Source organism: Polypterus senegalus, chromosome 6, assembly GCF_016835505.1.
Source record: "Polypterus senegalus isolate Bchr_013 chromosome 6, ASM1683550v1, whole genome shotgun sequence".
Lineage (NCBI taxonomy): Eukaryota > Metazoa > Chordata > Cladistia > Polypteriformes > Polypteridae > Polypterus > Polypterus senegalus.
In genome coordinates this window covers 60,205,770-60,224,506 of record NC_053159.1, presented here as the reverse complement: position 1 = coordinate 60,224,506, position 18,737 = coordinate 60,205,770, and the positions used below count along the sequence as shown (strand labels likewise).

The window sequence follows — 18,737 nt, the reverse complement described above, 5'->3', positions numbered from 1 at the left end:
GACCCGGGAAGCAAACCCGGGTTTCCTAACTGCAAAGCAACAGCGCTACCGCTGCACCACTGTGCCGCCCATAGTACACATTTAAAGAATAAAATAATATAATAAATAATATGAATTATACCAACACTATACAAAAAGGTGATAATATCTACACAAAAAATAAACTTATATTGCAGATATTGCACAGTTAAAATATCTCACATTTATCACTCGTCATTTACATGACAAGTGAAGTGAGGTAGTGTGGGGTTATTTCACATATTCAGTCATTTTGTTTTGCCATCAGTCTAACTGTGGCGGGGAAGAAGCTATTGAAAAAACATTGTTCTGTAAGTGATGATGCTGTCCACTCTGCTGTGTAAAAAAACAAAAAAGTTAATTTGATGGAAAAAATGCTGACAAAAGCAAAGAAACATGTATATTACAAACATTTTAATGAGCGTTTAAAAAGCACACAGAGTAGCTGTTATTTGAATTAAACATTAATGCAGACCAGTCCATTACCATATGCATAAAATTATTTATACATACATACATAAACAATAAATACACATAAAATGTCACATAAATATCAAGGAAGGCCAAGCAGGCAGGCTGACTATGATAGCTTCATACAACAAAATTACTGTAATAATAAGTGGAAAGGTGAGAGAGGGGGGCAAATCCATCAGATGGGGGTTAGAGCACACACAAAATTCAAACATTGTAAAGTTTGCTGAAATCAAATGGGACAGAGAGGAATGCTCACATTAAGACTGAGAAAGGTTACTTTTAATTTGGTAGAGGATGATTCCACAATAAGGCATTAGAATTTAAGCCAAGAGTATAAAATACTACAGTGGAACCTCGGTTCACGACCATAGTTTGTTCCAAAATTCTGGTCGTAAACCGATTTGGTCATGAAGCAAAGCAATTTCCACCATAGGATTGTATGTAAATACAATTAATCCGTTCCACACCGTACGAACTGTATGTAAATATATATTTTTTTAGTTTTTAAGCACAAATATAGTTAATTATACCATAGAATGCACAGCGTAATAGTAAACTAAATGTAAAAACATTGAATAACACTGAAAAAACCTTGAACAACAGAGAAAACTAACACTGCAATAGTTTGCGCTATAGTGCTAGGAACCACTCGCTAAAAATTAGTTTTTAATGGGTTCTAAGCACAGGGAAAAAAAATGAACATTTCAAAAATCCGTAATTTAATAAACCACCAAGAAAAGTAACATTACCACAATGCACGCTATGAACCGATCGCTGTAAACAGAACTGAAAACAAAAACAAGCCTTTTCTACCTTATGCGTCCAGCCCTCCCTTTCTCGCTTGCTCTTTCTTTTGTGTATGCGTGGGTCTCTCTTTCACGAGCCTGGAGCACCTGTGTGTGTGCCTCACTCTAATCGGGCCTGCGAGTGTGTGCCTCTCTCTAGCGCATGCCTGTGTGTGTGTGTACCTCTCTCTCGTGTGTGTGTGTGCGCCTCTATTGCGCGCCTGTGTGTGTGTGCGCCTCTCTATTGCGCGCCTGTGTGTGTGTGTGTGTGCGCCTCTCTTTCTCACGCCTGTGGGTGTGTGTGTGTGTGTGTGTGTGTGTGTGTGTGTGTCTCTCTCTCTCACGTGTGTGTGTGTGTGTGTGTCGCTCTCTCTCTCTCGCTCACTCGCTCACTGCACAGGAAATGCACAGGGAGAGACTAAACATGTACAAACCGAAAGGGAAACTGGCTTGTTCGTATACCGAGTGTGTGGTTGTGAAACCGAGGCAAAAGTTTACCAAACTTTTTGGTCATAAACCGATTTGTACGTGTACCGAGACGTTCGTGAACCAAGGTTCCATTGTATTACTATTTAGTAATTACTAATACTAAAATACTATTATTGTAATCTATATTAATAAAAGGCAAAGCCCTCACTGACTGACTGACTAACTGACTCATCACTAATTCTTCAACTTCCCGTGTAGGTAGAAGGCTGAAATTTGGCAGGCTCATTCCTTACAAAAGATTGGGCAGGCTTCATTTTGAAATTCTAAGCGTAATGGTCATAACTGGAAGCTATTTTTCTCCATATACTGTAATGGAGTTGAGCTCTAAAGCTGTGGGGGGCGGAGTTTCATGTTACATCATCACACCTTCCAAGTAATCTCGTGAACTGACTGTCAACGCAGTACGTAGAAAACCAGCTCCAAAAAGCGCTGAAGAAAACATGCATTATATAATTGAGAAGGCAGCGAAACAATAAGAAGTGAGCGAGTGACATATAGAACCATATTCATGAGTGCTGCTACTTCGGGAAAAAAAGCACGGTGTAAATCTGAATTTTAAATTAAGTTCATAGACAGGCTGCCGCTGGCGTTTGTCATGCCCACGGATAATGCGGGATACAAGTTTAATGAGAGGACGCAGGATATAAACGAGTTTTGATCACTTTGTAATTAAGTTAAAATTGCAGGTGAAGGGCTGTGAGACTGTGTTTGTGGGGGATTGACAGTTAAGGCAGCTGGAGGAGTGACGTCATCATCTCCCCTCCCATTCACCTCATTTCGCTCTAAGCTGAGCTCCGAGGCTAACGCCGTCTTCCGAAGCAACTTCGTCACACTGCCACCAAATACTCACAGAAAAATCCACAAGTTATTACACGCGCTGTCTCTACAGTTTCTCCACACTGAATCCTCCAGGCACTACTTACAAAAGGTTACATTGACAATCGTGTTACGTTATTTTTAAAATGTTTCCTTTTCTTAGCACAAGCACAGCTGAGAAGCTTTGATGCATGTGCTCCATAACGCGTTAAAAAAATCACGCATTTAATCACACTTTGCATTACAAGCAAAGGGGAACTTCTGTCAATGCATTATTTCCTGGTACATTGATTACATTGATCAGCGCTTCCCGATTCATTTTACCCTCGCACCCCCTTGGTTTGAGAAGAAGTATGAAAAAATATGGAAGTTGAATTTAGTCTTTAAATTTCTATGGTAAAGAAAAAGTTATGCAATGATGACTAAATTTAACTATATAAAGTCAAAACTTGTATATATAAAGTCATTCCCGAATATATAAAGTCAAAACTTGATTATATAAAGTCACTGTCGGAATAAATAAAGTCAAAACTTGAATATATTAAGTCAGCGTCGGTATATATAAAGTCAGCGTGGGAATACATAAAGTCAAAACCTGAATATATAAAGTCAGAGTCGGAATTTATAAAGTCATTCCTGATTATATAAAGTCAACATCGGAGTATATAAACTCATTCCTGAATATATAAAGTGAAAGTCAAAATCTATTGATTGAAACGACTCTGAACTGAACTAAGTTAACAAAAACGTATTCAGAAAAATAAATTAAAATAACACTGTTCGGTTAATGTTTTAAAAATGATGCATGTGCCCTGTCCAGGATTGGTTCCTGCCTTGCGCCCAGTGTTGGCTGGGATTGGACAGCGCTGACTTTATATATTCAACTTTTGACTTTATATATATATCGATGCTAACTTAATATATTCAAGTTTTGACTTTATAAATTCGGCAATGACTTTATATATTCAAGTTTTGACTTTATATATTCTGACACTGACTTTATATATTCACAAAATCAATGTATTTGACTGTTTGGCACCCAATAGTATATGTGTATCTATGTACACATGTATTATATATATTGTGAACTGGGATCCGGACACAGGCAGACGGACAACATAGTTCCACCACACACTACTTATTTACAACTATTATATACAATTCGTGCTCACAAACCCCAGTGCCTCTTGCACCAATTCCCCAAAGTCCAGGCCACACTCTCAGTCACTGTGCCTCTCTCTCAACCGCCTCCCGTCCTCTCTCCAGCTCTGTCCTCTTCCACCCGACATCCACTTCTGACTGGAGGGAGGCGGCCCCTTAAATGGGAAACCGGATGGGCTCCAGCTGCTTCCCAGCAATCAGTCCTAGCCACACCCCAGTGTGGCGGAAGTGCCGGCTGCGCACCCGGAAGCCGTCCGGGTGTCTCCTGTCTTTTCTCCCCAGCACTTCCTGGTGTGGCGGAAGTGCTGGGCTCCAGGGTTCCTCAGGCACCGGGGCGCCGCCTGGCGGTGGCCACGGGTCCCTACAGGGCTGGGCTTCCAAGCCCTGTACCCGAAGCCCCCAACATAACCAGGATGGACACCACCTCGTGGTCTGGAGGAGGCACAAGCCCTCCTCTGGTCCTCCTGGGCTCCAGCCCTGGCCGGGGACCAAAGTGTGTGTGTATGTATGTATGTGTATGTATATATATATATATATATATATATATATATATACTCAGCAAAAAAAACAAAACGTCCTCTGACTTTCAACTGTTTTTACTTTCAGTAAACTTAATGTGTAAATATTTGTATGAACACTAAAAGAGTCAACACCATAAGACATAAACTACAAATGTTTCACAATGTGTCCCTGAATGAAGGGAGGCTCAAAATCAAAAGTACCAGTCAGTATCTGGTGTGGCCACCAGCTGCTTGAAGTACTGCAGTGCATCTCCTCCTTATGGACTGGACCAGATTTGTCAGTTCTTGCTGTGAGATGTTACCCCACTCTTCCACCAAGGCACCTGCAAGTTCCTGGACATTTCTGGGGGGAATGGCCCTAGCCCTCACCCTGCAATCCAACAGGTCCCAGACGTGCTCAATGGGATTGAGATCCAGGCTCTTCCACTGCGAGGATGATCAGCTGTCCTTCCTGTCTCCCTGTAGCGCTGTCTTAGGCGTCTCACAGTGCGGACATGGCAATTTATTGCCCTAGCCACATCAGCAGTCCTCATGCCTCCATGCAGCATGCCTAATGCACGTTCACGCAGATGAGCAGGGACCCTGGGCATCTTTCTTTGGGTGTTTTTCACAGTCGGCAGACAAGTCTCTTTAGTGTCCTGCGTTTTTAGAACTGTGACCTTAAATGCCTACTTTCTGTAAGCTGTTAAGGTCTTAACGACAATTCCACAGGTGCATGTTAATTAATTGATTATGGTTAATTGAACATGCATGGAAAACATTGTTTAAACCCTTTACAATGAAGATCTGTAAAGTTATTTGGATTTTTAAAACATTATTGTTGAAATAAACAGTCCTGAAAAAGGGATGTTTCTTTTTTTGCTGAGTATATATGCCAGCAACACTCATGACAATGACAAAACAATTACATTGTCAATCATGTTACGTTATTATTAAAATGTTTCCTTTTCTTTTTACTTCTCCGCTGCCAAGCGCGGGTATTTTGCTATATATATTAGATATAGATAGATAGATAGATATACATACAGTACAGGCCAAAAGTTTAGACACACCTCCTCATTCAATGTGTTTTCTTTATTTTCATGACCATTTACATTGGTAGATTCTCACTGAAGACATCAAAACTATGTGGAGTTATGTACTTAACAAAAAAAGGTGACATAACTGAAAACATGTTTTATATTCTAATTTCTTCAAAATAGCCACCCTTTGCTCTGATTACTGCTTTGCACACTCTTGGCATTCTCTCGATGAGCTTCAACAGGTAGTCACCTGAAATGGTTTTCACTTCACAGGTGTGCCTTATCAGGGTTATTTAGTGGAATTTCTTGCTTTATCAATGGGGTTGGGACCAGTAGTTGTGTTGTGCAGAAGTTAGTTGGATGATCATTTATTTTTTAACAGGACAATGACCCCAAACACACCTCCAGGCTGTGTAAGAGCTATTTGACCAAGAAGGAGAGTGATGGAGTGCTGTAAATGGTCATGAAAATAAAGAAAACACATTGAATGATGAGGTGTGTCAAAACTTTTGGCCTGTACTGTATATATAAATATATATACACTCACCTAAAGGATTATTAGGAACACCTGTTCAAGTTCTCATTAATGCAATTATCTAATCAACCAATCACATGGCAGTTGCTTCAATGCATTTAGGGGTGTGGTCCTGGTCAAGACAATCTCCTGAACTCCAAACTGAATGTCAGAATAGGAAAGAAAGGTGATTTAAGCAATTTTGAGCGTGGCATGGTTGTTGGTGGTCTGAGTATTTCACAATCTGCTTAGTTACTGGGATTTTCATGCACAACCATTTCTAGGGTTTACAAAGAATGGTGTGAAAAGGGAAAAACATCCAGTATGCGGCAGTCCTGTGGGCGAAAATGCCTTGTTCATGCTAGAGGTCAGAGGAGAATGGGCAGATTGATTCAAGCTGATAGAAGAGCAACTTTGACTGAAATAACCACTCGTTACAATCGAGGTATGCAGCAAAGCATTTGTGAAGCCACAACACACACAACCTTGAGGCGGATGGGCTACAACAGCAGAAGACCCCACCGGTTACCACTCATCTCCACTACAAATAGGAAAAAGAGGCTACAATTTGCACAAGCTCACCAAAATTGGACAGTTGAAGATTGGAAAAATGTTGCCTGGTCTGATGAGTCTCGATTTCTGTTGAGACATTCAAATGGTAGAATCAGAATTTGGCGTAAACAGAATGAGAACATGGATCCATCATGCCTTGTTGGCTGGTGGTGGTGGTGTAATGGTGTGGGGGATGTTTTCTTGGCATACTTTAGGCCCCTTAGTGCCAATTGGGCATCGTTTAAATGCCACGGGCTACCTGAGCATTGTTTCTGACCATGTCCATCCCTTCATGACCACCATTTACCCATCCTCTGATTGCTACTTCCAGCAGGATAATGCACCATGTCACAAAGCTCGAATCATTTCAAATTGGTTTCTTGAATATGATAATGAGTTCACTGTTCTAAAATGGCCCCCACAGTCACCAGGGGCCTCATGTATAAACGGTGCGTACGCACAGAAATGTTGCGTAAGAACTTTTCCACGTTCAAATCGCGATGTATAAAACCTACACTTGGCGTAAAGCCACGCACTTTTCCACGGTACCTCATGCCATGTCGTACGCAAGTTCTCCGCTCGGTTTTGCAAACTGGCGGCACCCAGCGTCAAAGCATTGCTACTGTTCTTGTGTGATTACTCATTATTTTCATGACGCAGCTTTATAAATACACAGGAACTAACCGCATATTGTTTATTAGTGTAATGCATCTGATTGTAACAGCCATAGTATTCCAAATGCCATAACTGCTTTAGCGTTGTTACTCTCACTTCTTCTTCTTCTTCTTTCAGCTCCTCCCGTTAGGAGTTGCCACAGCGGATCATCTTTTTCCATATTTCTCTCACTGCACCACTCGGAGTATTTATATCACTGTATCTGAGTTTAAATCACAGCAGCAGCTTATCGGAAAGAGAATTATCGGTATACAGCATTAAGCACACGCTGTCTTTGCCACGGCAAAACGTTTCAAAGCCTTTCCTGTACGGACCTCGCGGTTCAAAACAGTTTAATCCCAAGAACTTTAAATGCAACCAATCAAGTGCTCCTTGTAGAACTGTTTGTACTTATAAGTACAATCACCCCACTGTAAACTTGCACTATAGTTATAATATCGCACAACCTGAGCCACTTTATAAAGCGCGTATTTACATGTGATGACGATATCATTTTTAAGGTGAAATTCAGCAAAATATGTTTGTTAAAAAAATTATACAGATAAAACTTTAACTTCATTTAAATAATCTATATTCTTCACTGGGAGTGTCTTTAAGGATAGAATAATTAAACATGTACTACGAAGATATTTCAATGTTCTTTAAACGTTTCGAAGAATCAGCGCTAAGCTTACAGATGGCTTAACGTCTATTACAGAGCTGAATGCATGGCGATCGGTTACTTGGGGAAAGAAAAGCACTGACTGCAGTGACGGCTACGCCAATATATATTGAATATAAAACAGAAAGATAAAATAACAACACAGCTAAAAACGCAGCGACAAATTTCGGCAAAAGTTAAATGCTTGTGTCATGAGCACGAGGCTGGCTAGTGTCTGCAACATACGTGGCCATCCACCGTGCATGACATTGGCGGGCGAAGGAGCCACCGATTCTTCCTCTGCCCAGTGCCACCACAAGCTTAGAGCCGCCTCTGAGTACTGCTGCAATAAATTATTTCATCGAAGTGAAACATGTTTAATAACGTGCTTTAACTCCTATCATCATGAAAATGACATCACGTATACATGTCAGTATTTTAGTTATTCAGAGAGCTGTAATATCACGAATGTAATGAACTCTGTGTCCAGTTGGAGGAAGAGAGCCGGTTTAAGAAGCAAGTAGTGAGTCACACACAGAGCACATAGAAAATCAAATACAAAACAAAGCATTTAACGTGCTACTTTAATTACGATGTGATTTTAGAAACTGGTTAATTAAACAATTGTAAGATGAATTTTATGATGTTCTACTTTAATGACAAAATAAACTACGTGATTAAAGTGGAAATGTCGAGATCGAAGTGGACATTTCATGCTTTTTCCCCACCGTGTGGCTTTTTTCTCTGTACCCTAATAAGCTTTCATATGACACTCAGACAGTGGGCTTACAACTCGGCTTTCCACGGCGACTTTGATATGTGACTTCTTTTTTATTTCCGACACTGTGCGATTTTGTGGATGTGAGCTTTCATGTTTCTCCAACACGCTATGCCACTCGATCAACTTCCTTTTGTTGATTATACCACGGCTTATTTGAACAAATAGTATGTTTTTCCTTTGCCTCCACTTGGTATTCGCTGAAATTCTTATGTTTCCCCCCGTGCTTTTCCCATTGTCTTTTCACAGAAGGCTGCGCTTAAGGGCGATTTATATTGATTTGCATATTCAAATAGGCGTAATTCTGGGAGGATTTGGGGAATTACATAATGCGTGTGCACGAGCGTTAGTTTTCACGCTGATCGGGATTTATGTAGCGGAAGAACGTGGAAGTTGGAGTACGCACAGATTCCTGCATCTGGATTTTTCTGTGCGTAAGCACATTTCGGCTTTTGTGCTTACGCCATGTTATAGTGCGAGTTCTACGCACGGCATTATACATGAGGCCCCAGATCTCAACCCAATAGAGCATCTTTGGGATGTGGTGGAACGGGAGCTTCGTGCCCTGGATGTGCATCCCACAAATCTCCATCAACTGAAAGATGCTATCCAATCAATATGGGCCAACATTTCTAAAGAATGCTTTCAGCACCTTGTTGAATCAATGCCACATAGAATTAAGGCAGTTCTGAAGGCGAAAGGGGGTCAAAACACCGTATTAGTATGGTATATATACTGCTCAAAAGAATTAAAGGAACACTTTTTAATCAGAGTATAGCATAAAGTCAATGAAACTTATGGGATATTAATCTGGTCAGTTAAGTAGCAGAGGGGGTTGTTAATCAGTTTCAGCTGCTGTGGTGTTAATGAAATTAACAACAGATGCATTAGAGGGGCAACAATGAGATGACCCCCAAAACAGGAATGGTTTAACAGGTGGAGGCCACTGACATTTTTCCCTCCTCATCTTTTCTGACTGTTTCTTCACTAGTTTTGCATTTGGCTACAGTCAGTGTCACTACTGGAAGCATGAGGTGATACCTGGACCCTACAGAGGTTGCACAGGTAGTCCAACTTCTCCAGTATGGCACATCAATACGTGTCATTGCCAGAAGGTTTGCTGTGTCTCCCTGCACAGTCTCAAGGGCATGGAGGAGATTCTAGGAGACAAGCAGTTACTCTAGAAGAGCTGGAGAGGGCCATAGAAGGTCCATAACCCATCAACAGGACCAGTATCTGCTTCTTTGGGCAAGGAGGAACAGGGTGAGCACTGCCAGAGCCCTACAAAATGACCTCCAGCAGGCCACTGGTGTGAATGTCTCTGACCAAACAATCAGAAACAGACTTCATGAGGGTTGCCTGAGGGCCCAAATGTCTACTGCGCCCTGTGCTCACTGCACAGCACCGGGGAGCTCAATTGGCATTTGCCATAGAATACCAGAATTGGCAGGTCCACCACTGGCGTCCTGTGCTTTTCACAGATGAGAGCAGGTTCACCCTGAGTATATGTGAAAGACGTGAAAGGGTCAGGAGAAGCCGTGGAGAATATTATGCTGCCTGTAACATCGTTTAGCATGACTGGTTTGGTGGTGGGTCAGTGATGATCTTGGAGGCATATCCATGGAGCGACTCACAGACCTCTACAGGCTAGACAATGGCATCTTGACTGCCATTAGGTATCAGGATGAAATCCTTGGACCCATTGTCAGACCCTACGCTGGTGCAGTAGGTCCTGGTTTCCTCCTAATGCACGACAATGCCCGGCCTCATGTGGCAAGAGTATGCAGGCAGTACCTGGAGGATGAAGGAATTGAAACAATTGAATGGCCTTCACGATCCCCAGACTTAAACCCAATAGAACATCTGTGGGACATTATGTTTCGTCCATTAGGCGCCAGGTTGCTCCTCAGACTGTACAACAGCTCAGGGATGCCCTCATACAGATCTGGGAGGAAATGCCACAAGACACCATCCGTCGTCTCATTAGGAGCATGCCCTGTCATTGTCAAGCATGCATACAAGCTCGTGGGGGCCACACAAGATACTGAAAAGCATTTTGAGTAGCAGAAATTAAGTTTTTGAAAAATGGACTAGCCTGCCACATCTTCATTTCACTCTGATTTTAGGGTGTCTACACAATTGAGCCCTCTGTAGGCAGAAAACTTTTATTTCCATTAAAAGACTTGGCATCCTTTTGTTCCTAAGACATTGCCCTGTCGTTATTTGTATAGATATCCAACTTCATATTGAGATCATATTGATGTATCTAATGTGTTCCTTTACTTTTTGTGAGCAGCTTATTTATTTATATATATATATATATATATATATATATATATATATATATATAGAGAGAGAGAGAGAGAGAGAGAGAGAGATGACAACAACACTCATATCAATGACATAACAATTACATTAACAATCATGTTACTTTTCTTTTTCATAACTTCTTTAACACACTACTTCTCCGCTGCGAAGCGCGGGTATTCTGCTAGTATGAATATAATTTTCAGCTAAACTGACATTTTGAAATAAACTCAACTGCACAACTTCCTGGATCTCTCTTACTCTTATTGAATGTTACCTTATTGTCCATAGATTCCAGGACTTCCATTAAAGGATCATTGATGCATCTGTCATAATCTAGACTCTAGAAATAAAACAAAAGAAAAATGATTGATGAGCAAGTTTGACCAAAGTTTATGCAACTTCATAAAACCATTAGTAATTCAACAACACTGGTATAGCAACCCAATATTTGAGAATGCACATTACAGAAGCATAAACAATTAGCATTATTTAAAGCTTTCAACAGCTCTTCCAAATATTATTTTGTTATATATTCTTCTGATCCATTATAAAGACCTTGAATGTTATCTATACTAATAAAAGGCAAAGCCCTCACTGACTCACTCACTCATCACTAATTCTCCAAATTCCCGTGTAGGTAGAAGGCTGAAATTTGGCAGGCTTATTCCTTACAGCTTACTTACAAAAGTTGGGCAGGTTTCATTTCGAAACTCTACATGCAACGATCATAACGGTCGATAACAGTCGACAACGTCCGCCATGTTGAACTTTCTCATTTATGGCCCCATCTTCACAAAATTTGGTAGGCGGCTTCCCTGTGCTAACCGAAACCGATGTACATACTTATTTCGATGGTATGACGCCACTGTCGGCCACCATATTGAACTTTTCAATGGTCTTTGTTACTTATGGGCCCATCTTCTAGAAATTTGGTACGTGGGTTCCCAACGCTAACTGAATCCTACTTACGTACATATATACGTCCATAGCCTGCAGCTCGGTCACCGTGTGAGGTGGCGTTGGGTCCCCCATCCCAACGCCTCCCACGTTGGTGGCTGCCTGCCTATATAAGGCCGTCCATCGCTCCAGTCTCTACATTCCTTTCCTTGCTTCGCCATGGGATTGATGTCTCCCTGCTGATAACTACAGCCTTTTTATTTAATCCACGGCTTCTCCGCTGTTTTATTGTTCATTTATTACAATTATAGTTATTGTGTAGGTATTTTAGACTAACTTTACATTGTTCAGGTACCCATTTCCTTTATTGTTACAACCGTAACCCTATTACCATGTCTATCGAGGTGATCACCATCGATCAAAGAACTGTCACTTACCGAGTGGTTTCCATGTCCGGAGATGGCACCTACCTTTTCCATTCTCTTTGTTACATATTGCACGGCCATATCAGGCTCACTCTTGATAGCCGGAGGAACATTGTGTCTTATGTATTGAATGACTGGGACAGGTTCAAGGTGTGGACTGATGACGGTACAGGAGATAATTATACTACACAGGAGCACTATAAGAGTGAAATGCTTAAGCCCTTCACCTATGCATCTGCATGTGAGTTGATGGCTGCCGCTGAATTGTTCGGTTGTCACTTTCAAGTGTACCGAAATGGCCAAATATTTTACACCTTTCGACAACCGCCAATGCCTCTAAAACATCTTAGATTCACAGGTGACTATTTCAGTAGTGGACACTTTGATGTTTATAAATGTTTAAACTCTCAAAAGCTGGATGTGAAGTTATCAATGAAACCGGTTATATACTTACAATGCTTGACAGATGCTGAATGTCTCTTCAACAAAAGTCCTACAAATACTGTCGTAATTAAAACAAACCATGAAACTCAAACCGATTATGACAGCAGCAATCCAAGCTGTGAGATTTGAGACAAGATTACTGTTCACATGGCCAACTGTACGTTGCATGCTTAAGAGTAAGCTCAGGGCACAGCTTGGTCATATTACAACCGGAGGGCCGAACTCACAATGTGGTATACAAAGAGATCCTTAACAAATAATTATTGGTACATTTTCCCTCAGTTTAAAAAGGTTTCATTTTCTTCTTAATAAAAATTTTAAGGCAGTACTTCATATTTTGCTAGTATATAATATTTGGTAAAAGTCTTGAAGGTCTAAGTGCACAATTATGACACTATCAGCTTTGAAAACATACTATACAAAACAGTTTTCCATTTTTGATAATTTCAACATTGTGAACACAGCAATTAAAAACTGAATTTACAGTTTCTAGAATAGTATATCACCCAAACACCAGCAAGATGCCTTACGCAAAAATTCAGAGGATAATTTATCAAAAATATTTGTATGTTATCCTTCCAAAATTAATTTTTCAAGCAATCGGAGTTGATCCAAAACTTTGCATAGAGATGCAACAGATTAACTGGATCACAATGAACTAGGCTTAAGCTGCAAAAACTAATCAACATTATCGATAATAATCAATTATTAAAAACATTGGCAACCATCTCTCCATTGATTACATCACAACTTCATTCAATTCTGAAAATATTTGAAAAAAGGCAGACAGTAAGTAAATGGCAGAAAAGACAGGGCAACCTAAGACGTCCAGAGTTTGAAAGTAATTTACTCTGAACGCAGAAAAAAAAAAAAAAAAAGGTTGTGAGTTGCAAAATGTGTTGGTCTGACCTTGTATGGCACTAGAGCAGAACGGAGATGCACAAACATCTGAATGGAAGCACGTGGAAGAAACGTAACATCTTAACACTAGAATTACCAGAGCCTACAAAAAAACTAGTAGATCCGGCCCAACTTAAATCCATTCACACCTCTCTATCAGCGTCTTTTGTCCTGTAAATGTGCCGATAAAGACAAGTGCAAGCAGCCTGCTATTCTATCCCCCCCCACCGCTGCATAACATGCACAAAGTTCTCACAGCTAATGCCTTGATTATCTGGGAGTGAAATGCTGTAGTTTTAGAGTGGAAATAACAGATCGTTATTTGGAACATGCGCATTTTATGTGTGTTCCGGTTCTACAATAATCTGTGTAAACACATTGTTAAAACAAAAAATGTTTTTTATATTTTAGTAGTAAATAACAAAATATTGGCATAAACTATATAATGTGTGAAGCCTGAAGTCCAAAGATCAAATAAATACCTTCACAAAATGTTCAAGGATAAGACAACATCTTCCGTGGCGTAGCGTAAGATTTGCTGACTTGTAATCAAGAGTCCCCGGTTCGATCCCGACTGCCGCCTATATTTGCCATTTTCAGCAGTGAGCTTCTCTTATTGTTAATATTATACAGTACACACATACATTTGGTTTGCGTCCATTCTAGTGTTAAAGAAAGAAACATCCCCTAACAGGACAATTCAGTAATCAGGCCGGAGAAAAGCTGTTCATTATCTATATATATAATTTACTAAGGGCACGCAAGACACTGAGCGCAAGCAAGACACTGATGGCACGCAAGACAGAGCCCCGCCTGCCAACTCTAACCCTACTACCGCGTCATGGGATACGCACAACAGAGCCACACACGCCAACTGTAACTGTCCTCCCGAGTCCAGCGTCGCTCTCGAGGCACACAACAACTCAACAAACACAGCCTCAGTAGCTTTCGTCTTTGCAAAAGTCCATATGCACCTTTGAGCCACGTTGACTTTACACCGTAAGCAAGACAGAGTGCCACGATTAGCAACTCACAGAGCCCCACCCGCCAACTTTAAGTAAGGGCAAACAAGACAGAGAGCCCCGCCCACCAACTCTAAGACCATGGGACACGCACGCATTTAGTGTATAAATGGATATAAATAATTGCATGTAAACAATTTGCCAAAATCTGTTGTATGTAAACGATACTGTTTAAGACGTTATTGTTTTTTCATCAGAAAACCCGGTTTCCACGTCTACCTGTATTAGTTTAAATGGCACTTTTACCACTCACAATAGGGCGGACGCACTGATTTATTGTGTTGACTGGGCAACACAGTGAATGCGGCGTCTATCTATATACGTCTATGTTTTCCGTAGCCTACTACAGGAAGGTACTCTCTCGACCATTGGCATTGGTTTTGCTCCTTTTTATTTTTGTTATACTGCGACAGTGGTTTCCTAAGGCTTTCTCATACTGAACTCCTTTCTCACCGTTTTCCGTTCCTATTCTTACACCGCCGTATGCTACGGCGGGCTTCGCTAGTATCTTTTAATTACTCCTCAGCATAATGCCTTGAAGGGAGCATTGTTCAAAAGTAGTCCGTTATCAGCATTTTCAGAATGATCAGAATGGTCAGACAAACAAAGAATAGAGGTACATTTTATAAACTACTGAATTTACATACAGTGTCAATCAATGCATACATTTTAGTCTGGTTGGTTCATTGGTTTACACCCAAATAAATATAATAAATTTATATTTATATAAAATAAAAGTCTGTTATATTACATTCTGGTTCTTCTTGTTCCTTTCGAGTTCCACCACCACCCTTGAAATTTCTGTGCATATAACAACTATCCATTCTTATTTATAGGACATCTACTGATTTCTTAGTCATCTCTTAGACACACTTCAGTACCTTTTGTATATTACATCAACTTTTCTTCTGGTACATTATTTACTTGACCATCTCAGTATTTTTCCTAAACCAATTGTTATATTTCAGTGTACATTTTGTTGTTCACTTGACCTTTATCTGGTTTCCTGGTGTGCCTGAATAGGTTTCTAAAACGTATTAAGCCTTTATACTATTTCTTTAAGATGAATGCTATGTTACACTAAAATTATTCTTCCACACTTAATGATAAGAGACATGCGAGGAGCAAAATATTGCACTGATCATATGTTAAGTTTACACTACCTTTAAGTTGTGTAATAACACTGGCAATGGCTAAAACTCATCTACACTACCTTTAATGTCACTATGTTTCTGCACCGTTACCAACAGCACGCGTCTTTATCCAGCCTTGTTGAGCCACCCAAATGGACCACTGACTGGTGGTGCAACCCAAAAACAGAACAATTTCAGAGAAATGATGACTAAGGCAGCAACGTCAGTACTTCGACTAAACAAGAAGCACATCCACCAAGACTGCTTCAATGAGAACAACAAGGTCATTAAAGACCTACATGCAAAGAACAACAAGTTCCACACAAAGTGTGATAGAGCAGCAAAAAGTTACGGGATATGGCAGTAAAAAAATCCAGCACTTTCCTGATTCATAGCTGTTTTCCAGCTACATCAAGTCAGCTTATTGCCCTGGAAAATATGATCCTCCAATACTGTTTCTGTAGGTGGAGCAATATTGACTATGGACAAGGCTGGCAATAGTGCAAGATTAACAGACGCACTTTTTTTTGTCCATCAGTGCTGCCTGATGTTAATCATGTAGTTACACTGGAAGGACAGAATTAGAAACCAGGACATTCTTGATAGAGCCTGCTCAATCAGCATCAATGGAAGAATCACCTTAGCATAGCGTCGATGAGTTGGCCATTTTCCCCAAGTCCATTTGTAGTCCATAAAAAAACCCCAATCCCTGTCAAAATTTGTGTGAACTGTTACAAATGATAAATTCAGAAAGCTCTACTGAGAACATATAGTAATAGGCTTCTTATCAGAAAAGTTTCACTTCATCGATATTTACTCTGCAGCAGCCTATTGTATAATCTTAATTTAGTTTAATGTCTGCTATCATTGGAGATGTAAGCATAAGTTAATGATATTTAGCTTGGAATGTTTTATTAGCATTTACTACACAGTATCAAAGTCAGTGTCCACATCACACCCGAAGAGAAATCACTTTGAGAGGACACTCCTCCTAAACACATAACAATAGAATTATAAAATTAGCGGGGGTTTGGCCAGCAGAACACTGCTCATTGTTTTTCTCTACCTCTGTATCTGGTATGACTAACCCCATGACAAGTGAATTTATTTAATACAAAAAAAAAAACCTTGTTCAACTTCTGTCTATTCACAAAATAAATGGAATGAATCTGTTCTTGTATCAGGGGCTAGGCTTGCTTTGATTGATCGGTACTTGTGCAAGCTGTTATATGGCCTAAAACTGTAGTGGCCTGAAAATCAACAGTCAAAAGTTTACCAAAACTTGAAACTCGAAAATTGCAAATGTATACAGTATATATTTAAGTTATCTTTAATATTAAAAGAAGACAGGACAAAGCAGAAACATTTCTCAACTTTTTGATTAGAGGGTTTCTAAGAAGAGTGAAAGGAAGCTCAAGCTTATTAAAAGTGGACATTAATAAAAGTGAAGTAGATAAAAAAAGGTAAATATAAGTTGAAAAAACACAATACTGAAATAAAACTTACATTAGACTTGTTATTTTTCTGTCTTCTTTAGCTGACACAGTCCACATCTCAAGGGAAAATTATCCTTTTTATACTGTAAGTTCTCAACAAGAATTTCTCAATCTTTTGACCTTTCCTCATCTGCACTGTTTCCTAAAACTAACCAGAAAGTCTAAAATGGTAAAGCCAATAAGAGTTAAAAGCAAATGTGAAGAACTCACCTCATAATCTTTCCTTGGAAGAATTTCATTTTCTTCATTTGAATCCCCCAAAATAGTCTGGGAAAAAAAAGAGATTAAAGTCTCAAAAAAAGAAAGACAGAAAAAAAAATAAATGAAGGAACTCTTCAAAGTGGAAACTGTGTTTCACAAATACTTTTGACTTTTAACATTTACAGAAATACAATATAGCATATTATTGCAAATGAGAAATTTACATTGAATAAAATACAAAAACAAACACAGAGATACCATGCAATTTGGTTTCACACTTATACCAATATATACAGGTCTAGATTTTTAAATAGGTCCTTAATGTCCTAATATTATGCAATTATAAAGTATAAATGCATTGAGATAAGATAGAGTGATGACAAAAAGTCCTAAAAAAAAAAAAAATCTAATAAACACGGATTCCAGACAACATAAATTCTCTCTGTCCCTGATAAAAAGATTGTTTGGCACCACACTGAACATTTCATAATTACTAAAATTCAGGCAAAAACTGATTATTTTATAACAAAGGTCTGACTTTTGGTCTGTCATTTACAAAGACACTTCCTTTCTAAAGTTCCAAAGTACCAAAACATTCTGCAATTCAGGGTCAGAGGTACTGACAGAAAAACAGAAAACCACTCTGGAGAGGATCTCAGTTCATTACAGACCCCACTGATGTATACTCACTCCAACCACACACACTCCACCTACCTGTTCCACTGAACTACATGGGGGGTTACTTTAAAATTGTAATTTTTTAAATTTAATTTCTTTATTTGTAAATAAAAAAATGTAAATTAACACAATTCACTCAAATAAATGAAAATAATGCAGCAGCTACAACAGTATGCTTCAAAACCATTCCATGAAACTCCACATTCAACCTCCACCTAAATAAAAAGCTATATGATTAAAGAGTCCCATTTAAATGGTTCTTTGAAAAGAATAAAATATGAAGTAAAATAAAAAGGTTGAGCCTGACATGTTTACTTTAGGATTATATTAATAGGTACTGGCCAACTTCTGAAAAAATTATGAACATTTATATTTTATGAATGGCTAATTTCAATTTCTTTTCTAATATTTTCATTGAAAGATCTTTTCCCATTATTCGTCATCTCTAGCGATGCATACTGATTCCACACTAACCAGTATCACTTCAGGGAACAGACAGAGCTAGGTAGGTTACTTTTAACAAAGTTTCTAATTTAAAGAGAAAAAAAAGTGAGCCTCTAGAAGATTAAACCTATTAAATTAAAATACAGTTGCATTACTTTGACCACTACTATTATGCATTTTAATTATCTAGTCACATAATCATCTGATATTGGTATGCAATACAGAGCACACTTGTTTATATACACCAGTGCTTCTCAAATTAGGGGACCATGGAAATAATTGTTTGAAGAATTCTAGGAGTTGAAAGTGATAGTCTTGTGGGATATAAGGGCTTAGTGTTTC

General features: G+C 39.3%; 1 protein-coding gene across 2 annotated transcripts in view; it reads right to left on the bottom strand.

Annotated features, from left to right (window-relative positions):
* Window positions 1-18,737, bottom strand: part of clcn6 (chloride channel 6) — a 245,446-nt gene that overhangs the window by 209,100 nt on the left and 17,609 nt on the right. For both annotated transcript variants that reach the window (XM_039756073.1, XM_039756074.1), the window contains exons 2-3: window positions 17,283-17,339; window positions 11,030-11,095 (exon numbers count right to left, since the gene is read on the bottom strand). In XM_039756073.1, coding sequence (XP_039612007.1) covers window positions 11,030-11,095; window positions 17,283-17,339 — 123 coding nt within the window. The remainder of the gene's footprint in view (window positions 1-11,029; window positions 11,096-17,282; window positions 17,340-18,737) is intronic.